General features: G+C 44.8%; 1 protein-coding gene across 2 annotated transcripts in view; it reads right to left on the bottom strand.

The window, feature by feature from the left end:
- The window catches only part of NELFB (negative elongation factor complex member B), a 200497-nt gene that overhangs the window by 100751 nt on the left and 75966 nt on the right, over positions 1–23780 (bottom strand). For both annotated transcript variants that reach the window (XR_003942541.1, XM_030207069.1), the window contains exon 4: positions 20898–21128. Coding sequence is in view for 1 of the 2 variants with exons in the window: in XM_030207069.1 (XP_030062929.1) it covers positions 20898–21128 (231 nt within the window). In the remaining variant the exon portion in view is untranslated. The remainder of the gene's footprint in view (positions 1–20897; positions 21129–23780) is intronic.

Below are 23780 nucleotides of genomic sequence, written 5' to 3'. Positions count from 1 at the left end.
CACTAGCCAAGACCTTATCCACCCAAGGCATTAACCCATTTATCTACGCTGATGACGTTACATTATATATCCCCTACAAACATGATTTGGCATAAATCACCAACAAAATCAAGCTCAGCTTAAACATCATGAACTCATGGGCAAATGCATACCAACTAAAACTCAACACAGAAAAAACACACACTGAATACAATACATACAAACCCACAAACATAAACACCCCAGGATACATCCTCCCTATCTCAGACAGCCTGAAAATTCTCGGAGTAACAATCGACCGGAACCTCTCACTAGAGACCCAAGCGAACTCCACCATAAAGAAAATGTTTTTCTCAATGTGGAAACTCAAACGTGTGAAACCATTCTTCCAGAGGGAAATATTTCCTAACCTGATACAATCAATGGTACTAAGCCACAAAAGACCACTGTAATGGAATCTATGCGGGATGCAAGGATCAAATCATAAAAAAACTTCAGACCGCCCAAAACACAGCAGCCAGGCTTATATTTGGAAAAACGCGTTTTGACAGCGCCAAACCACTCCGAGAAAAACTGCATTGGCTACCAATCAAAGAACGTAGTATCACTTTCAAAATCTGCACGACTGTTCACAAAATCATTTACAGCGAGGCACCTGAATACAAGACAGACCTTATTGACCTGCCAGTCAGAAACACCACAATATCTGCACAATCATACCTAAACCTCCACCACCCAAGCAACAAAGGACTCAAATACAAATCCACCTATACATCCAGCTTTTCTTACTTAAGCGCACAACTATGGAACGCACTGCCAAAAGCTGTAAAAACTACGCTAAACCACCTAAATTTCTGGAAAGCACTAAAGACAGACCTGTTCAAAAGAGCATACCCCACCGACCCAACATAAAAATACATGGACACCTGCGACACAATCCTGCTTATAATCGAACGAGAAAAACGCCCAAGTTCCGACCTAAATCGGGAGATGGACGTTTATCTCACAAAAACGAATAACGTGGTATAATCGAAAGCCGAACTTGGACGTTTTCAACTGCACTCCATCGCGGAAGCGTACAAAGTTGACAGGGGCGTGTCGGAGGCGTGGTGAAGGGGGACTGGGGCATGGTTATCACCCGAACAGAGATGGGCGCCTTTCGCCGATAATGGGAAAAAAGTATGCGTTTGTAGCTAGAATTTAGGGCACTTTTCCTGGACCCTGTTTTTTCACGAATAAGGCCCCAAAAAGTGCCCTAAATGACCAGATTACCACCAGAGGGAATCGAGGATGACCTCCCCTGACTCCCCCAGTGGTCACTAACCCCCTCCCACCACAAAAAATGTTTCACAACTTTTTATTTTCACCCTCAAATGTCATACCCACCTCCCTGGCAGCAGTATGCAGGGGTGCAGTGGACTTCAGGCAGGTGGACCCAGGCCCATCCCCCCCCTACCTGTTACAATTGTGCTGCTTAATGCTTAGTCGTCCAACCCCCCCAAAACCCACTGTACCCACATGTAGGTGCCCCCCTTCACGCTATAGTAATGGTGTAGACTTGTGGGAAGTGGGTTTTGAGGGGGATTTGGGGGGGCTCAACACACAAGGGAAGGGTGATATGCACCTGGGAGCTCGTTTACCTTTTTTTTTTTTTTTTTGGTAAAAGTGCCCCCTAGGGTGCCCGGTTGGTGTCCTGGCATGTGAGGGGGACCAGTGCACTACGAATCCTGGCCCCTCCCACGAACAAATGCCTTGGATTTATTCGTTTTTGAGCTGGGTGCTTTCATTTTCCATTATCGCTGAAAAACAAAAACGCCCAGCTCACAAATTGTTGAATAAAACATGGACGTCTATTTTTTTCGAAAATACGGTTCGGTCCGCCCCTTCACGGACCCATTCTCGGAGATAAACGTTTTCGTTCTATTATGCCCCTCAATGTAACCAAAGACCGAAGTGGACATTACCTGACTCTTCCTCCCCCTCTCCCTCTCTAAGTTCCCCCCAATTGTACCTATCATACATGTAACTTATTTACCACAATATCACCTTGTATTCATTCATACCTTGTATTTGTTCAGACCGGAATCGGCTAACGCCGTTAACGGTAATATGTAAGCCACATTGAGCCTGCAAAAAGGTGGGACAATGTGGGATACAAATGTAACAAATAAATAAATGAAAAAGCAAGCAAAGAACTGCATAACAATCAAATGGCTTAACCTTATTGGTTGCAAAACATGAAGCCACAAAAAAAAAAAAAAAAAAAAAAGTCACTGTGATGAACTTCCTGTTGGATCACCAAGATTGCAAAACATTGAGATATAATACCACTGATAATACCACTGACTGGAATCCGCACCAGTTTTGCTTGTTCAAAGCTTAAATTCAAGGTCATAGGTGTAATATCTGTAACCTAAGACCTTGAGTTGAAACTTCAACAAGCAAAATTGATGCAGATTCAGATCAATGGTATTTCCTAATTCCTGCATCATGTTTGAGAATGGGGTTTAAATATTACAGTTCATCATTGGAGGTTCAGAAAGGAACGAGGCAAGGTTGCTCTTTATCTCTGTTATTTGTTCTCACCCTAGACCCATCAATTTGTGAAATACAGGATAATCCAAAAATAATGGGGTTACAAATGGGGGAGAGCTAGTTTAAGATCGTGGCTTTTGCAGACGACTTGTTAGTCTATCTTGAAGAACTCCACCGATCTTTGTCCACTCTCAGATAGTTTTCGAGAATACGGTGATTTTGCTGGTTTTAAATAAAACTTGGAAAAGTCAGAGGCTTTGGCAAGCTCTAAGGACTTGAGTGGGTCGTGGGGAGCGTCCTTTCTACTTCAGTGGGCAGTGGGTTCCTTTCATTATTTGGGAGTGCACCAAATTGCTGCGGGACATTAGTAAACAGTTAGCTTTATGGCACCATCTACTGCTGTCATTAATGGGTAGACTCCAACTCTACCGTGTGGTCATTTTTCCACAATGGCTTTATGTGATTCACTTGTTAAATGGATAACTCACGGTAAAACTATTAAGGTATTTATGTTGTGGGCCCCTCCCCCACTTACTGGCACCTCTTCTTACCTCTCCCAGCACACCACTCCAGCGGCCCCTTCGCCCTGCTCCTCACTGCTGCAGTGAAAACAGTGATGCTTCTCGCCCTGTCCATAGCTGTCTCTCTGTAATAGGACGTTCCGCCTCAGAATTTCCTGTTACCGAGAGACGCTTTGGGCCTGGTGAGAAGCAGCACTGTTTTCAGCCTGCAGCGGTGAGGAGCAGGGAGAAGGAGCCACAGAGGAGAGGGGGCCTGCTAGAGTGCAGTGCTGGGAGAGGTAAGAAGAGGTGCCGAAGACAAGAAAGATGAGACCATTGCGGCGACAACAGCAGGGGGCACGGAAGAAAGAGGAAGCAGAAAAAAAAAAAGACAGAAAAATATGCAGACCATGGCAGGGGGCACGGGAGAAAGAGGAAGCAGAAAAAATAAAAGACAAAGATGTGGACCACTGGGGGGGGGGGGGGGGGGGGGGGGGGGGGCACAGGAGAAAGAGCAGAAAAAAAAGAAAAGACAACACAGAGAAAGATGTGGACCACTGCGGGGGCCATGGGAGAAAGAGGAAGCAGAAAAAAGACAAAGATGCAAACCACTGGGGGGAGGGAGCTAGGAAGGATGCTGGAAATAGGGGATGGAAGGATCAAAGATGGAAAGGGAGGAAAGAGGAGGAAAACAATGGTGATTATGAATGGAGGGAAGGAAGGAGATGGTGCCCATGTAGGGGAGGGGAGGGCAAGAGAGGGAATGACATGTTGCCCGGGGAGGGGATGATTTGATGCCCATAGAAGGGAGGAGAGGACAAGGGAGGGGATGAAATGGTGCCCATGGAGGGGGGGGGGGGGGGAGGAGATGGTGCCCATGGAGTAGAGGGGAGGGGAAGGGAGGAGATGATGCCAATAGAGGGGAGGGGAAAGGAGACGGTGCCCATTTGGATCCTGTGATTAATCGCATGATTAAAAGATTTTTGAATTCGACTGTGCAATTAAAATTTTTAATCAATGTGCAGCCCTAGTTACAAACGCTACCTTTGCGCTTATTGTGTCGACACATTAAAGCGCTACAAAATTTGGTGAGTGCATTTTGTTGGGCGGGTAAAAAAAAAACCAAGTTACACTGGTGATATTTGTTAGGTGGGTGGAGGCAGGGTGGTTTGGGTATGCCATTCATAAAACTTTACAACCAAGAATGCTTAAAGACATTTGTGAGAATGGGTACTTAAATCAGTTAAATATACACACATTGCTATCGAATGGGAATATTTTAAGCCATGGTGTTCTATTGAACTGCTGCATGCAAGGAGTTTGGCGCTTCCTCCTCAGGCCAGGCTTAGCTTGTTGTGGCATGTGTGGCGTGAGCTACTTTTGACCTGGGGACAGAATCCGCAAAGCAGCGCATTACTCTCATTGACAGGAAACATGCAATTTCCACCTGGATTTGATAACACAGTATTTAGGTGGAGGTGAAGTTTGGATCTAGAACTTTTGGAACACTTCTTTAGGGAGAATGGAACTCTGTTTTTGAAGAGCTGAGACAGTGATTCTCGTTCACTGTGCCTATATGCAACTGGTTAGTTATATTCGCAGTCTACCAGCAACAAAGTGAAATTAGGCCTTACCTGCTAATTTTCTTTCCTCTAGATTCTCCAGACCGCTCAAGACACTTGGGTTATGCACTCCTACCAGCAGAGGGAGACTGAGAACACTAAAACTTCTTATACAAGTAGCCTGTGCAGACCTTCTACTAACCAGTAAAACAGTAACAAAGCAGAGGAACAAAACACCTCCACCTAAACAAAACCACTGAATCCACACTCAGATCTCCTCCCCTTAAGACGGGGGAATTTAACTGCAGATGGGCACAAACGGTACCACAAGCTGCCCTTAGTAAAACTCCAGGACCCAAATCACAGGAGCTACTAGAAATATCAGCAACTGAAATCTAAAGAAAATATCATACTGAACTGTCCGATACACTGGGTGGGCTCTTGAACGGTCTGGAGGATCTAGAGGAAAGAAAATTAGCAGGTAAAGCCTAATTTCACCTTCCTCAGCAATCCTCCAGACCGTTCAAGACGCTTGGGACGTACCAAAGCAGTAAACACATCTAAGAGTGGGACCTGTGAAGCCCAGAGGACAGGACTGCAGCTCCAAAACTGGCATCCTCCCTTGCCTGTACATCCACGCTGCAATGTTTGACAAAAGAATGCAGGGAGGACCACACCGCCGCTCTACAAATGTCCACCGGTGGAACAAAACTACTCTCTGCCCAAGAAGCCGCCATCCCCTTAGTGGAATGTGCCTTGAGCCCCACCAGCACCGTACGGCCATGCAATATGTAAGCTGAAGAGATGGCATCCTTTAACCACCGAGCTATAGATGCCTTAGAAGCAGTCGCTCTCTTCTTGGGCCCCCCATGAAGAACAAATAACCTGTCCGAAGACCTGAATTCCTCCGACCTGCGCAAGTAAACCTTCACACTCTACGCATATCCAATTTCGCCAAACGATGCTGAGAAGCACCCCCCGTCCGGTCCCCCAAGACCGGCAACGAAATCACCTGATTGACATGAAAGGAAGATACCACCTTAGGCAAAAACGAAGGGACTGGACGCAGCAAAACCTTTTCCTTAGAAAACCACAGAAACGGATATTTGAAGGATAGGAAATTACCAGTTTTGTCGGCAAAACAGCAGTTAGAGCTGGATGCCCCTGTGACGACGGACGAGGTGTTGCAGGTAATTAAAGCATTACCGACGGGGAAGGTGCCGGGCCTAGATGGCTTCACGAATGAGTTCTTTAAGACCTTTGCTGAGGTGTTGGTACCCTACTTGGTGTTGATACTTAATTCGGTTAGGGAGGGAGTTTCCTTTCCAAGGACGATGATGGAAGCTTGGGTGGCGGTTATCCCGAAACCTGATAAGGACAAAACTGACTGTGCTTCTTATCGTCCTATTTCTATATTGAATACAGACATAAAAATTTTAGCTAAGGTACTCGCCAATCGTCTGGGGAGGATTCTTCCTGAGTTAATCCACCCGGATCAGGTGGGCTTTGTTCCGCAGAGACAGGCAATGGATAATATACGCAGAACTATAGATCTGCTCTATGCGGCTCAGAGGAAGGCTTGTCCGATGGTGTTGCTAGGCCTGGATGCTGAAAAGGCCTTCGATCGGGTTCATTGGGGGTACTTAGACTCTGTCCTGAATAGATTTGGGATAGGTCCCTTCTACCGGGCCTGGATTCAGGCTTTATACACTTCGCCGCAGGCTTGTGTAAAAATTAATGGGGGGCTTTCTGGTGCGTTTACCCTGGGGAGAGGAACTAGACAGGGCTGTCCGCTTTCCCCACTGCTCTTCGCTCTGGCCATGGAGCCGTTAGCGGCGGCTATAAGAGAAAATGTGGACATTAGTGGTATACCCGTGGGAGCTCATGAGTATAAAATCGCATTATTTGCTGATGACGTGCTCATGTCTTTGACCAAACCACTGATCTCCTTACCCAATTTGATTAAAGAAATAGAGCGATATTCTCAGATATCTGGTTATAAATTGAATGCTTCTAAGTCCATGGGATTAGAGGTGGGGATACCGCCACAGATGAAAGCAGTGTTGAAAACCTCATTTGCATTTAAATGGTCAGACAGAGACATACGCTATCTGGGGGTTAGGATCCCTAGAGATCTCTCGGAATTATTTGCACTCAATTACCTGGACCTTCAGAGGGCTCTACGTACAGATTTGGATAGGTGGGCTAACATAGGCTTGTCTTGGTTGGGCCGAATTGCGGCAATTAAAATGAATATTCTGCCGCGCCTCTTGTACTTATTTCAGGTTTTACCATTGCGGGTTTCTCGGTCCTTTTTGTCTAGCTTACAGGATATGTTGATTAGATTTACGTGGAACCGGAAGAAGCCGAGGTTACCAAGGGCCCTACTATACAAGAGTACACAGGTTGGAGGGCTGGGGGTGCCTAACCTATATTGGTACTACGGAGCTGCACAGGCCAGGTCAGCTGTTGAATGGTTCAGGTGTGAGGACCACAAGCTGTGGGTACACATAGAGCAGTCTTTGATAGGGTCCCGTAAGTTGGGGCATTTAATGTGGCTCGCGGATAAATATCGAGGACAGGTTGCTAGATTTCCTCCGCCGGTGCAGGCCACTTTTTACTACTGGGATCTTATGTTTCCGGAGAGATGTCCTCCTGTCTCGGGACTGGCGCCAATAGTGGACAATCCTCTATTCGAGCCGGGAGTGGGGAGCACGCCGTTTAGCAAATGGGTGAAAGTAGGTCTTGATATGCTAGGGCAGCTCCATATTGGAGAGAATTTGATCCCTTTCGCGACATTACAGGAAGATTATAAACTTAACCCTAATGACCAATACGGCTACTTGCAGTTGCAACACTTCCTGAAGGGGGCTATATACGGTAAGTGCTTAGGGAGGGAGGTGCACCCGATGGAGGAGATCTGTGTAACCCCTAGGAGTACACGTGGGATGATTACTTACCTGTATCGAGTGCTGGCGTCGCGACAAATTCCATCCTTGGTACATAGGAGGAAGTGGGAGCAGGAATTGCAGTTCGTCCTTTCGGACGGGGAGTGGTTGAAAATAGAGAGGGGGATATTGCGATCAGCCTCTGCTGTGTATATGAAAGAAAATGCCATTAAAGTGTTTTACAGATGGTATCTTACTCCGGCTCGCCTGAGCCATATGTTTCCTGCAATGCCAAAAACATGTTGGAGACAATGCGGTGAAGTGGGGACTATGGGACACATTTGGTGGACTTGCACTAAGGCAAAGGCCTATTGGAAGGGCGTGCAGTCACGTCTTCAGAGGTGGGTGGGAAAATCTGTGCATTGGCATCCGCTGGTCTTTATACTGGGGCAGAGGCCCGAGGGGTTGATAACTCACCAATGGTTGCTAGCGAGGGGGGCCTTGCATGCAGCTCGACTTAATTTAGCTCAACATTGGAAATCTCCAGGGGTTCCCTCTCTGGTAAAGTGGATCACCAAAGTACGCTATATCTGTGAGATGGAGAGACTGATGGCTGTTAAAAACAGAATGTTGCCGAAATGGGAAAAGATATGGACCCCCTTTTTGAATGCTCGTTCTGGTTGACGGAGGGGTGGATGAGGGATAGAGGGAACTGACGGGGGGGGGGGGGGGGCTAGGGGGGTACACATGGGGGGGGACAAGACAAAGTAGGGGGGGGTCGGGTTGGAGAGGGTAGGAACTAATCTGTAAAAATAAAAAAATATGTGGAGTCAAAATGATAGTAGACCTAGAGCGGACACAAATAATGTTCATGTTGACCTGTTTGTTTATAAGTTCCTGTTAGATACGCCATGCTTTGTACAAAATAGTACTGTATGGAACTGCATATGCTTTATTATGTGTTAACAATATCCAATAAAGACTTCTATAAAATAAAAAAAAAAAAGAAAACCACAGAAACGGAGGCCTACATGAAAGAGCCTGAAGTTCCGAAATCCTGCGAGCCGACGATATAGCTACCAAAAAGACCACCTTCATAGTAATGTCTTTTATCGAACAAGAATCCAAGGGCTCAAAATGAGAATCCGACAAAAGAGTCAAGAATGATATTAAGATCCCACTGAGGAACGACCGGCTGCTGAGGAGGACGAAGCAACTTCACCCCCCTCAAAAAACGGACCACATCCGAGGAAGACGCAACCGACCTGCCCTGCACTTTACCCCGAAACCACGCCAAAGCAGCCAGCTGCACCTTCAAAGATGACAATGAAAGGCCCTTCTCAAAACCATCCTGCAAGAAATCTAAAATGCACGACACAGAAGCTGTCGAAGGGACACACGCCCAGTCCCCACACCAGTCTTCAAATATGCGCCACACACGCACATAGGCCAAAGACGTCAAACGTTTGCGAGACTGCAGCATTGTCTGAATCACCTGAGGAGAAAACCCTTTCCTTCTCAGCCGTTCCCTCTCAAGGGCCACACCTAAGAGAGAACCGAGCCGGATCCGACATGGCAATTGGACCCTGACACAACAGCACCGAGCCCCCCAGCCGCAGAGGCTCACCTTCTAACAAGCGCATCAGATCCCCGAACCACGGCCGACGCGGCCAATTCGGAGCCACCAACAACACCGGACCCGTATGACATTCTACCCTCTATAGGATTCGACCTATCAAGGGCCACGGGGGAAACACATACAGCAACACCCGCTGAGGCCACAGAAGGACCAACGCATCGATCCCTTCCGCTCGCGGATCCCAACGCCGACTGAAATACCGAGGAACCTGCGCATTCTGTGCCGACGCCATAAGATCCACTACTGCCATTCCCCACTTTAGAACTATCTGGTCGAACACCGACCGGTGCAGAGACCATTCTCCGGGGTCCAACATGTGTCTGCTTAGAAAATCCACGTTGTCCACCCCGGCCATGTGCGCCGCCGAAATCTGCACTAGATGCCTTTCCGCCCAACTCATGAGCAGAGCCATCTCGATTGCCAACCACGGACTCTTTGTACCGCCCTGCCGGTTGACATACGCTACCGCTGTCACGTTGTCGGACATTACTCTTACTGCCTTTCCGACCACACTTGAGCGAAACGCCAACAGAGCTAGCCGAATCACCCTCATCTCCAACCGGTTGATAGACCACTGAGCTTCCTCTGTCGACCACCGCCCCTGCGCGGACTGATCGAGACACTGAGCTCCCCAGCCCAGCAGACTGGCATCCGTTACCAGAATCACCCACTGAGAAGGTTCCAACAGCATGCCCTTTTTCAGATGGGCCGAGCATAGCCACCACTGGAGACTGCGCCGATGAGCCCCCCTCAATGGCAACCGCAACTCCAAACTGTGTACCTGGGGAGACCACCGGGACAGCAGAGCCGCCTGAAGCTGATGCATATGCGCCCTGGTCCATGGTACTACCTCTATTGTCGCTGCCATGAGGCCCAGAAACCGAAGGTACATTCGAACCGTCGGACTCTGAACGGACATTAACAGCCGGACCTGCTGCTGAAGAGAGGCGATCCGAGAATCTGGCAGAAAAACACGACCCACTGCCGTGTCGAACCGCACTCCCAAGTACTCCAGACTCTGCGATGGGATCAACTGACGACTGCATTCACTACCCACCTGAGCAATTCCAGAAACACGACCACCTGAGTCGTCGCCGCAACTCTGTGAGCCCGAGAATTCGCCCAGATCAACCAGTCGTCCAGATACGGATACACCAGAATTCCCTGCCTCTGCAAAGCAGCTGCTACCACCACCATTATCTTGGAGAAGGTGCGTGGAGTCGTTGCCAGACCAAAAGGCAGGGCACAGAACTGAAAGTGCCTCCCTAAAGCAGCAAAACGAAGGAAACGCTGATGGGCCTCTCGAATCGGCACGTGCAGATACGCTTCCATGAGATCCAGTGACGTGAGAAATTCTCCCTGATGAACAGCCACTATGATCACGCGGAGTCTCCATGCGGAAGGATGGCACCTTGAGCGCCCCATTGACCCTCTTGAGATCTAAAATGGGTTGAAACTGGTCCTCCTTCTTCAGCACCACAAAGTAAATGGAATAACAACCCATTCCCTGCTCGTGCCGAGGAACGGGTACCACAGCTCCCAATGGATAAGCGACCCAGAGTCTCTTGACTAGCCTTTAACTTGACTCAAGAGTGACAAGGAGAGGGAAGAAACAGATCCGGCAGCGGGTGCTCAAACTCGAGCGCATAACCGTCGCAAACGACCTCCAGCACCCACTGATCTGAAGTAATTTGGGTCCACCCCTGATAAAACAGACGAAGTCGCGCCCTGACCTTCACCAGAGGCTGGACCCGCACACCTTCATAAGAAGGACTTATTACCATTTCCGGCACCTCCGGAGGAGTCCCGACCTCCTCAATGACCCCCTCGAAAGGATTGTGTCCACTGGAAAAACCGGCTTTTAGAAGGAGACACAAATCTGCCCGGCCTGTACCGCCTTGTGTCCTTAAACCGACCTCTAGCCGAACCACCTCGACTAGTCGCCTTAGGCCGTAACTCCGGCAACCGTGAGACCTTGGTATCCCCAAGACCACTCATCAGTTTATCCAAGTCCTCTCCAAACAACATAGAACCTTTGAAAGGTAGAGAACACAACTTTGCTTTAGAGGCCGCATCTGCCACCCAGCCCCTAAGCCAAAGAGCCCTGAGAGCTGTCACCGCCAGAGCCATATTCTTAGCCAAAGCCCTTAGCAAATCATAAAGGGTGTCCACCAAAAACGAAGACCCCCATCTCCAATTTGGCCAGGTCCTGAACCAAACCAGTCCTATCTAATGCAGGCTCATCCAAGAGCTTCTCCGCCCAACGGAAACAAGCTCTGGCTACCAAGCCCCCAAACACAGAGGCTTGCAAGGCCAAAGCCGACAAATCAAAGCTGCGCTTCAGAAAGGACTCTAGCTTCCTATCCTGAGGATCCCGTAAGGCTGTACCCCCATCCACCGGAATGGCCGTAGCCTTAGTAATCGCCGTAACCACCGCATCCACAGCAGGTGGTTTCAGCAGGGCCAAATCTTCCGGAGGCAAGGGATACAGCCGCGCCATAGCCCTAGACACCTTACAAGCGGCCTCCGGAACAGAACATTCCTGAAAAACCATGTCTCTAATGTCTGAATTCATGGAAAAGGAACGGGAGGCTCTCCGAATCCCCTTAACCAAGGGATCTACCTGGGGTCCCTCCGCAAAGGGAGTGGCCGCCGGAGCAAACGTTTTATCTCTGGACTGCCACAAGAACGGCCAAAATAGCTGCCTTTTAAAAATGTTTATTATTATTTTTTTAAACCTCGTTGCTGATGCCTAAACGCCTCAAGGGCACAGAACAAGGTCTGTAGCCGAGGTCAAGCAGTCCTCCAGAGGAAGAGCACAGGGGGATGGTCTCGGCCACCCAGGTGTGACACCCCACAGGGAATAAGAAGCCCCTTAGGACTTACACCCTGTAATAGAGATCCAAGTGTGGGTTCTCTAACATTTACAACCCAACCTAGAAACCCCAAACGGGCCTACCAGACTGAGTACACTGCACAGGCTGCACACATCTACCCTCTGCTGAGACTGAGAAAATACTGGTTAGTAGTAGGTCTGCACAGGCTACTTGTATAAGAAGTTTTAGTGCTCAGTCTCCCTCTGCTGGTAGGAGTGCATAACCCAAGCGTCTTGAACGGTCTGGAGGATTGCTGAGGAAGTTTGCAATCGCTTTTTCATTTGCAAATTCGGAAATCTTTGCAAGGGGATGCAATTGGCCAAATGTCAGTCTCATGGTTTTATAAATTCTTATAGCAATTACCTGGATTGAGTTACACCTCACTTCAAGATGCCTGGACTAGGGAGCTGGGTAGACCCTTACGACTGGAGATCTGGGTAGCCGTGTTTGCCTCTATACCATACTTGGTACATCAAGCAGATTTACAAGAATGTCAACATCGGGTGATCCATCGGACAGTCTGGGACTGAAGATGACTGACGCGACCAGGTTGCCTGTTGGCTCCACCAGGATTCCCCGAGTCATCCATCTTAGGCAGTGAGCTCTCCAACTGAGGAGACTCACATTCGTGGTGAGCAAAACCCACTGAGGGGGATCCCTCTCTCGATAGGTAACCCAGCCTGTCCCACCAGGTCAGACTGAGTCTCACCTTGGGCGTGAGAGGCAGAGGATGATGGAAACCTGCGATGCCAGAGCCCACCATGACAACAGGGCAAGCTGCAGAGGACACATATGAGCCCTCACCCAGGGCACCACCTACAGGGTCGCAGCCATGGAGCCCAGAGACTGCAAATAATCTCAGAGTGGGCCCCAGGAGCTCACAGAACCTGCGCTGTTGTGTGCAGAACTTCTCTGTCCACTCCTCCGAAAGAAACACCATCCCCTTGGCTGTGTCAAAACCAACACTGAGCTATTCCAGGACCAAGACGAAATCAGATGGCTCGTGGGCTGGTTCATCACCCAGCCCAGAGTCTCTAGAAGGGAAATAACCTGAGAGGTGACCAGAGTGGCTTCTACAGAAGAATCGGCCAGTTGTCCAGGTACAGATGTACCAGAACCCCCTGGCAATGGACGTCCACAGCCATCACCACCATGACCTTGGAAAACATACATACGTATTGCCATACTGGGATAGACCATCAAGAATAGCATCCTGTTTCCAACAGTGGCAAACCCAGGTCACAAGCACCTGGCAAGTACAATACATTTTATGTTGCTTATCCTAGAAATAAGCAGTGGATTTTCCCAAAGTCATTTTAATAATGACATTCACTTTTCTTTTAGGAAGCTATCCAAACCTTTTTTTAAACCCTGCTAAGCTAACTGCTTTTACTACATTCTCTGGCAAAGAATTACAGAGTTTAATTACACGTTGAGTGATGAAATATTTTCTCTGAATCATTTAAAATTCCACTATATTTTTTTCCCCACTCTATTATGACCTAAACATCATTTATCAAAATTAGTACTCAATATTAAAACAACTTACTTTATTCAAATCAAACATAATCATTAGTAAATTTATAACACATTAACAATACACAAGTTGTGTTCTGTATTAATACTTATGATACTCAATGTAGTTCTTCAAGCTTTCAAAAGTCAGATGATTTATTTTCATTCCAAACGACGAAATGTATACTTTTCCATCTTATAGTTCACAAATGAGTATCAGTCACTTGTCCATCAATGAACAGAAAACAACATCCAAAAAAAGAGAGAACAACATCCAAAAAAAGAGAAATGAAGAAATTCACGGTATCCTCGGGGTGGATCAATATCGTCTGAATACATCTAGTGATTCTTCCGGGGAGGATATGAATAAGGTTAATCATAACTTAGAAGTTTCATCTAATGATAATAGATCTGGGAACAGGACTGACAGTATAGTGGTGGTACCTGCAGCCCCTTTAGTGACTCGAAGTCGGAGAGGACGGAAGAAGTGAACTTAGTGGTAAATATTTCCTCTAAAAATCTGACAGAAACTCAGACATCTGTTTTATCTATGGGTTTATCGTTTGTCCCCACTGCTTTTTATGATGCTTTTTCGGTAAGAGTTCACTTACAAAACTTTTTCCGTAAGTTGAAACTTCGGGCATTTTTTGATAATAAAATTGATGATGAAACGAATGAGGTAATACAAACAAGGGAGACCACTGGTGCGTTTTTTGATAAATATAAGTTACCATCTTCATGGTTACCACCTGGAGTGACTGATCCCGCTGTAGATACTTTTCAAAAACTTGTTATGAGAGATATAGAGGTTTTAGAAAAACAACATATACCTGTTCGTCATAATTTAACTAAACTGCAGAAAACAGCTTTATACGATTTAAAACAGGATGAATCTATAATTATAACTCGTGCTGATAAAGGGGGTGCGGTTGTTGTACAAGATACCAGTCAATATGTACAAGAAGCTTTATCCCAGTTATTAGACGATACCTCTTATAAATTATTGACATCTGATCCTACTGAGGAATTTGTGCAACAAGTTGTGGAAATGTTAGAAACAGCTAGGGATCGTAAGATCATCTCTATGAAAGAATATAAATATCTATTATGTAAAAAACCAAATGTCCCCAATATCTATTTTTTACCGAAAATTCACAAGTCGATAACGAATCCGCCAGGGAGACCTATTGTTTCCTGCGTGGGGTCCCTTTTTGAACCTTTGTCTCAATTCCTAGAATATTATTTACATTCACATATGGTGCATATACAGTCATATATTAAGGATTCCGGTGACATGTTAGAGTTTCTGAATAAGATACAGATTCCTTGTGATCAACAAATTATTATGCTAACATTAGACGTGACATCGCTTTATACGAGTATTCCGCAAGAAGCATGCTTGCAGATCATTGAACGTGCTTTAGAGCAGCAAGATTTATCTCAATCTAAGATTCAGTTGTTGCTACAGATGGCGACTTTTGTTATAAGAAAAAATTATTTTCGATTTCTTGATCACTTTTACTTACAAGTAAAAGGAGTCGCCATGGGAGCCACGGTTGCTCCAGCGATTGCTTGTTTATATATGGCGATGTTTGAATCACTATATGTGTATACGTCTACCTATAATGTATCTCATTTAGTCACTTGGAAAAGGTATATTGACGATATATTCATTATATGGTCGGGGACTGAAAATGAGTTACGTGCTTTTGTGGAGTATTTAAACGAGTGCGATCCTAATATTCGGCTAGTGATACAATCTAAAGGTTTGAAAGTACAGTTTTTGGATATAGATATACAGCTGGTGAATGGCCAGTTTATCACAGGAGTGTTTAGGAAGGCTACGGATAAAAATGCTATTTTACATTTTAATAGTCATCACCCGAGGAAGTTAAAAGAAAGTATTCCCATAGGTCAGTTTTTAAGAATTAAACGGCTATGCTCTAGTCCTGTAGAATTTGATCAACAAGCGATATCTATGGCTATGAGATTTCAAAAGCGTGGTTATCCACAATATGCTATAAAATCAGCTCATAAACGGGCAAAATATGTACAAAGATGTTGGCTGAATAACGGGGCACCCTCTGTGAATACATGCGCTTCCCAGGTTAACTGTATTCTTCCTTTTTATAAGCAGACACGAGCGATACAAGATATTATTCTTAAACATTGGTCAGTGCTATCTCTTCACCATAGTTTACAAACTAGACCAAGATTTGCTTGTAATCGTGAGAAAAACATAGGTGAAATCTTATCCAAAAAAAGAAAAAATTCTATCGATATGATAGCCAGCAAGAAGTTGGTGGGCACACTGGTTGTAACTCTTGTGTGTACTGTAAATATGCTTTATGCACGAATCAGATTTGGGTACAATCTTTAAATAGATATTTTGTGTTGCGATCTCATACGGATTGCAACACACAAAATGTAGTTTATGCCATATGCTGTCCCTGTCAGTTATGGTATATAGGAGAAACCACAAGGAAAATCAAATTGCGCATTGCTCAACATTTGAGTAATATTCGATTACAGAAAGTAGAAACGCCATTGGTTAGCCATTGGCTACGATATAATCATTCAGTGGATGATTTGCAGTTTGTTGTCATTAATTGCCTGCAGGGAGGTTTTGGTAATGTTGAACGTGAACTCATTCGCAGGGAGCAACGTTTCATTTTTAATTGGGGGACTGTGCACCCATATGGCCTTAACAAGGAGGTTGATTGGGCATTATTGATGTCTGTATAAGAGTAGTGGTTCACATAAAGTTGGGTTATTCAATCTAATCATGACGTTATATGCTATCGGAAGGGATTTCCTGTTATGAGCCCAGTGTTCGAATGTGGCTGGTAAGAGCTTTAAGAAATATGGAGTTTGTATTGTTGTTTAAGATTGTTGTTATGTTTTAGTGATGTTGTATGTTTGTATGTAGGATCTCCTGAAGAAGTTACAATGAAACACGGCCTGTGTTGAGATCTGTGGATATATATATATATGAATGTGGAATTAAACATCGTTGTGAAGGAATTTTGATATAAGGATCCGGTGTGGTGAAGTCATTGGCTTCAGACGATATTGATCCACCCCGAGGATACCGTGAATTTCTTCATTTCTCTTTTTTTGGATGTTGTTCTCTCTTTTTTTGGATGTTGTTTTCTGTTCATTGATGGACAAGTGACTGATACTCATTTGTGAACTATAAGATGGAAAAGTATACATTTCATCGTTTGGAATGAAAATAAATCATCTGACTTTTGAAAGCTTGAAGAACTACATTGAGTATCATAAGTATTAATACAGAACACAACTTGTGTATTGTTAATGTGTTATAAATTTACTAATGATTATGTTTGATTTGAATAAAGTAAGTTGTTTTAATATTGAGTACTAATTTTGATAAATGATGTTTAGGTCATAATAGAGTGGGAGGTAATTGGAATTGACCGATAATTAAGAAATTTAACTCGTAATAGTTGAGTAACTATATTTTTTTTGAGATGCGGTGACCAGAATTAAACACAATATTCGAGGTGCAATCGCACCATGGAGCGATAAAGGCATTATAACGTCCTCATTTTTGTTTTCCATTCCTTTCCTAATAATACCTAACATTCTATTTGCTTTCTTAGCTGCCGCCGCCGCACAATGAGCACAGGGTTTCAACGTATCATCAACAATGACACTTAGAACCCTTTCCTGTTCGGTGACTCCTAACATAGAACCTTGCATTATGTAGCTATAGTTTGGGTTCCTCTTTCCCACATGCATCACATTAAACGTCATGTGCTAGTTGGATGCCCAATCGCCCAGTCTTGTATGGTCCTCTTGTAATTTTTCACAATCCTCTTGCGATTTAACAACTTTGAATAACTTTGTGTCATCAGCAAATTCAATTACTTCAGTAGTTACTGCCATCTCTAGATCATTTATAAATATGTTAAAAAGCAGCGGTCCTAGCACAGACCCCTCTGGGGAACCCCACTAACTACCCCTTCTCCATTGAGAATACTGACCATTTAAGCCTATTTTCTGTTTTCTATCCTTTAACCAGATTTTTAATCCACAATAGGACACTACCTCCCACCCCATGACTCTCCAGTTTCCTCTGGAGTCTTTCATGAGGTACTTTCTCAAATGCCTTTTGAAAATCCAGATACCTAATATCGACCGGCTCACCTTTTTCCACAAGTTTGTTCACCCCTTCAAAGAAATGTAATAGATTGGTGAGGCAAGATTTCCCTTCACTAAATCCATGTTGTCTGTCTCATTAATCCATGCTTTTGAATATGCTCTTAAATTTGTTCTTTATAATAGACTCTCAACATTTTGCCCGGCACCGACATCAGGCTCACTGGTCTATAATTTCCCGGATCTCCTCTGGAACCTTTTTTAAAAATCGGCATTACATTGGCCACCCTCCAATCTTCTGGTACCATGCTTGATTTTAAAGATAAATTACATATTATTTTTACTTAGATCTTGCTCACACCTTTTTTAGTAGAAGCTCAAGGTCAGTTACATTCAGGTACTCTGGATATTTCTCTGTCCCAGGAGGGCTCACAATCTAAGTTTGTACCTGAGGCAATGAAAGGTTAAGTGACTTGCCCAAGATCACAAGGAGCAGCAGTGGGATTTGAACCGGCCACCTCTGGATTGCAAGACCGGTGCTCTAACCACTAGGCCACTCAACAATAGCATTTTTCAATTCTGTCAGTAATCTGGGATGAATACCATCCGGTCTAGGAGATTTGTTACTGTTCAATTTGTCAAACTGCACTATTACATCCCTCCAGGTTTATAGAGATTTCATCCAGTTTCTCTGATTCATCCGCTTTGAATATCTTTTCTGGCACTGGTATCTCTCCCAAATCTTCCTCAGTGAAGACCGCAAAGAATTCATTTAATCTCTCCGCTATGGATTTGTCTTCCCTAAGTGCCCCCTTTCCCTCTCAGTCATCTAGTGGTCCAACTGATTCTTTTGCTGGCTTCTTGCTTTTAATATACCTAAAAAATTGTTTACTATGCGTTTTTGCCTGCAATGCAATCTCTTTTTCAAAGTCCCTCTTTACTTTCCTTATCAGTGCATTTCACTTGACTTACCATTCCTAATGCTGTTTATTATTTTCAGTGGGATCCTTCTTCCATTTTCTGAAGGATTTTCTTTTAGCTCTAATAGCTTCCTTCGCTTTTTAACCACGCAGACTGTCATTTGGTGTTCCTTCCTCCTTTTTTAAAACACAGAATATATTTGGCTTGGGCTTCCAGGATGGTATTTTTTGAACAGCATCCACGCCTGATTTACACATGGAATTTCAATCCATAGGGATTCTAAGATTTGTTTTGTTTACTGCAGAATTTTCAATCAATTTGATTCAAGGCCTTCCTTAACATACAATGCTACCCCTGCAGTAATTTGATCCACCCTATCACTACAATATAATCTGTACCCTGGTGTGACAGTGTCCCACTGGTTATCCTCCTTCCACCAGGTCTGAGAGATACCTATTATATCTAATTTTTCATTTAGTGCAATATATTCTAACTCTCCCATCTTATTTCTTAGGCTTCTGGCATCTGCTTATAGACATTTCAAACTATGTTTGTTGTTCCTATTTACATCTTGCTCAGCAGTTGGCAGTATTCATTTGCAATCTTTTGTCTGCTTTTTCTTTAAAGACACCTGGTCTACATGGTCTCTATTGCAACCTTGCTATCAGGATATACTATCTTCCCTGTTTTAGTGATATCTTTGAAAGATACTTGAGCCGAACCATGCGCTTCTGAATGACTGTCGGCCTTCCTCAAGGTTCTAGTTTAAAAGCTGCTCTATCTCCTTTTTAAATGCTGATGCCAAAAGCCTGGTACCACCAAGGTTAAGCAGGAGCCCATCACTCCGCAATAGGCTCCCTCTTTCCTAGAATGTTGCCCAGTTTCTTACAAATCCAAAACCCTCCTCCCAGCACCATCGCCTCAACCAAGCATTGAGAATCTGGAGCTCTGCCTGTCTCTTGGACCCTGCGCGCGGAACGTGGAGCACTTAGTACAACTTCAGGATTCTTTATATTGTCATTAGTTTGTTTTCATCCAAATTAAGGAACCGAGATTCTTTTGATATCAGTGTGTGATTCTATATGTGCAGGATTTGAACAGGATGTGGAATATCTATTGGTAACATTGAATAAGCTGCATTTGATACAATTAATCATATGATCTGGTTAGATAGTTTATACTTGTGTTTATATGTGTTTGAGGGGGTTTATAAAACACTGCCCCTTCACCCTTTGTGCATTACTTGCTAACAACGTTTGCTTTAGACTGGTTCAGGGCCTCCGAGAAGGGGGGGGGGGGGGGGGGGGCAAGATTTCCGCAGGCCCGGACTCCAAGAGGGGGCTGGTGCCGGGGTCCGTCTCTCTCCTGCTCTTGATGGACCCAGCTGATCGCGTTAACGTAATCACCTGTGTCCAAAGAGGAGAAGGAGAAAAACAGACCCTGGGGTCAGGCTCCCCTTAAGAGGCCGGAGAGGAGCAAGCACAGCATTCCAATTGGCTTCAGGGCCCCTGGTTTGGCTGGAGGGGGTCCCCAAGCCCCGCCAGCAGAAACATTCCTCTAGCACTGTTCTTTGCCGCATTACCTGCCCAGTTTCCCCTCACATCACACGTATGCTCAGTTTTGGTTAAACTGAGCATGCGTGACACTTCACACAAGCTCAATTTCATCAAAACCGAGCATGTGCGACGTGAGGGGAAACAGGGCAGGCAATACAGTGGAGAACAGTGCAGGAGGCTGGCTTCTACTGACAGGACTTAGGGACCCCCACCAGCCAAGGTATGTGGAGTTGCAGCGTGGGGCAGGAAAGAGGGGCAAAATGCGCCCCCCCCCCCCACTTTTCCACTTTGGGCTCCGTTCCCCCCCCCATCTTTGAAGTAATGCTATGAGCATGGGAAGGCAGGGGTTGCCCGAGCGAGTGCGGGGCAGCAACTGCGACTACGTCCTGAATGAAGGGAGTGGCAGCGGCCCTGCCCCAGGCCCAGATCTGTCTCTCGGTGGCCCTGGACTGGTTAGACCCAGTCTAAAGCAAACATTCCCAGCACGGTAAGCTTTGTGCATCGGGGCCTCAGTCAGCAGAAATTCTTCCCCCAGCTCCAGTCACAGCAGTCACCAACTGGTGCAGGAGTTAACAAAGCCAATATAAAGCTGGAGTTGCACAGTCAGATATGTACCCCCTTGCTGGAGATAAAATATTGAATTGTTTCAGCTGCACACAGTCATATTAAGGAACAGCACAATTCTGTACGCTCTATCTCCACGTGCTGGTTTATGGGCACAAGTTCCTGGAATCCAGGACATGCAATACTGCATGGAATCCAGTATTGTGTTCCATGCAGTGGTACATTGCTGAGCCTTACCTCTCCTTGACGTCTTGTTTTAGGTGATAGACTGAAGAAATTGTGCAAGACTGAGAGATCACTACTGAATAAGATGCTTTCTTTCTCCAAGATGTACTGCTTCAGCAATGGAGACACCTCATCACCAAACAAAGCCTGGTTATCCTGCCAGATCTGGCGTTTCACCTCCACGGCACAGGCCTTGTACAGCTCCTTGTCTGCCATCACCAGCTTCAGCTTCTTCTCTGGCACCTTAAAATGACAACTGCCAGAAGTCAGTGAAAATATGAAGGCAGCAACAGGAGTAATATCAAAAGCCAAGTCAACAGGCACCCTTTTCTAGAACAGCAGCTGCTCTACCTCAAGAAAAAACCAAGAGATAAACAAACTTGAGAGAGGCAGTCTATTTAATATACCGCACCAATAGTACATAAACATCCCCCGATATTCAGTCTTAACAGCTTTTTTTTTTTAATCAGTCTTGGATATCCAGGTATATAGTGGCCACCTATAACATATTTAGAACTGTGTCCAGATAAGCATACAAATAAACTTAGGACAGCCTTTTTGCTGCCCTGTTTATTCAGATAGTTGCCTAGTTTGTAGACTGAATATCTCCACTAATCGGATAACTCCCAGCTCTGCCTTAGTGCAAGAGTGGCCAATGGTAATTTTTAGCAGCATTACCTGTATAATGATGTTGAAAATCAGTGACTGGCCCTAGTGAACAGCACTTCTCAGGCACAAGCTGCTCCTACCTGGATAAGTGCCACTGAATACCAATTCCTAAATATTTAAGAAAGTCCTTTATTTTGAATCACAGGTTAGTCCTGCACCTTTGGACCATCAGCCCAATCAGAAATTTAACCATCCTTTACTGATGCTATTAAACTTTCTCCCCTCTATAATAACCATCGCAATAATTCTCAGTCAAGGACTCCCTCCAGGCAAGTCTAACTAGGTTGCCCTTATGAGAAAAGTCAGGTGCAAATTAAAAAGGTGAGTAAACATACAGGTATACTAGATATTCCCCTTCCTCGGGGGGCTTACAATTTTAAGTTTGTTAGCTATGTTAGTAAAGGACAAAGCTACCAAGGTCACAAAGCAGTGGGAGAAACAAGATTTAAATCCTGAATTCCTTGGTTCTCAGCCTCTACCTACTAGGCCACTCTTCTATAATAGCTAACATGGTTACCTGCTTATGTTATTTTCTCTTATAGTTTGGTTTATATCCCCTTCTGTGATCTTAAGGATATTTATCAGTGAGAGTGATCAAATATTCTTTATTTTCAGATTTTCCTCTTCTACCATCAGTCTGGTTTAAATTCCCTACAACATGATGATAAAATGGAGCTGAAGAGTACAAAGTGTCTGGGAATCTGCTTGTCCATTAAGTACATGGTCATTACAAAAAAAAAAAAAAAAAACAGTGCCCAGTTGCCTGCCCACTCTCATTCATTTCCTACACAACATACCCAAAGTTTGTCTACTAATTGCTAATCAAATCTTTTCCATTGCTTGATATGAGTCACTGGCTTTCTCCCCCTTTGATGGTACAGGCACAAACAGCTGGTATTGCTTCAGTAGCATCATAGTCCTGATAGAATAATTAACAAGCTCTAGGCAAAAAGAACTAGCAATTTTCCCACACTGAGTTTTCTTCTATGTACATCTGTTGTTATATTTATTTTATTTATGACATTTGTAACCCACATTATCCCAAACAAGTTCAGGTTCAGTGTGGCTCACAATCAAGAAGAACAATTGATAGCATATTCAAGTTGTATGAATGCAATGTAATTAACAACAGTATGCAAAAACAGACCCCAAAACACAGGTAGTATGCTAAATTACTTTCAAACATTCTTAAGTCTATCCACTAAAGCTTAGCATACATGATAAGCTCATTAAACACGCTGCATAAATAGTTTGACACCAACCAACAGCTAGAGTGCACACTAACTAGCACCCAAAAACCTTAATGGTTAGATGCTAAAATTAGCATATATTCATATGCAAATTAGATTACATCATATGCAAAGGATAAATTCTAACCAGCAAGTGGAAACTGAGAACTGACTTCTGAGTTCACCTATGCTGTTGTGCAGTCCCCAGAAAGTCAGTTATTGAATAGCCAAGCAGAACAGACCCACAAAAGGCTAACTATGGGCTTCCCTCTCAGGGCACTTAGGCACAGAAAAGTAAGCCAAGCACTCTGGGTTGCTGCTTCTCTTCCACATTCATTCTACATTTGTCTGTAGACTTTTAAAATGTTATGTTATTTTATTCTATTTAACAACAGCAACTGGCAACACTAAACTATGAACACCTTGCAGCCACCTAGGGCAACTGTGCAGAGTACTTCTGAAGGACATCTACCCAACAGAAAACTAACTGTCCCGTTTGTGGCCGTGCCACCCTTCAGACTTACCCTGTTTCTGGGAGTCAGTGTCTGTGCTGGCTTCTGCTTGTCTCTGTGTCTGTGTTTGTCTTAGGTTCTCTCTGGCTCTGTGTGCTGATTGCCCTACTGAACCTCACCTGTGTGGGCTATGCCTCTTCCAAGATGGCTGCCGCCTCTTCGTCTCTGCCAGTATCCAAGATGGCTCCCGCTGTTACTTTCTATGGGATGCCTGCTCTGAGTGTCAAGCCTCTGTTTGGTTGCAAGGTGATTGCTGCACCTGTGGCTCTGGTGTTGCTGGGCTTTATTAGTCATCTGAAGACTACAGTCCTGGCCTTTGTATCTCACCTCATCTATATCATCCAAAGGTCCTGGTGTATAGAGTGCTCTGTACCCGGTGTCAGTGTTTGCTCTGTGTGAGTTTCTATGTTTGTTTGACTAGCTAGCTTAGGCACTGTGTAGCTTATAGCCTGTGTATAGCTTTGCTAGTGTTTTATGTTTGTTCA

This window comes from Microcaecilia unicolor, chromosome 6 (genome assembly GCF_901765095.1).
Source record: "Microcaecilia unicolor chromosome 6, aMicUni1.1, whole genome shotgun sequence".
Lineage (NCBI taxonomy): Eukaryota > Metazoa > Chordata > Amphibia > Gymnophiona > Siphonopidae > Microcaecilia > Microcaecilia unicolor.
The sequence above is the reverse complement of the archived record's forward strand: the minus strand, read 5'-3'. Positions and strand labels throughout refer to the sequence as shown.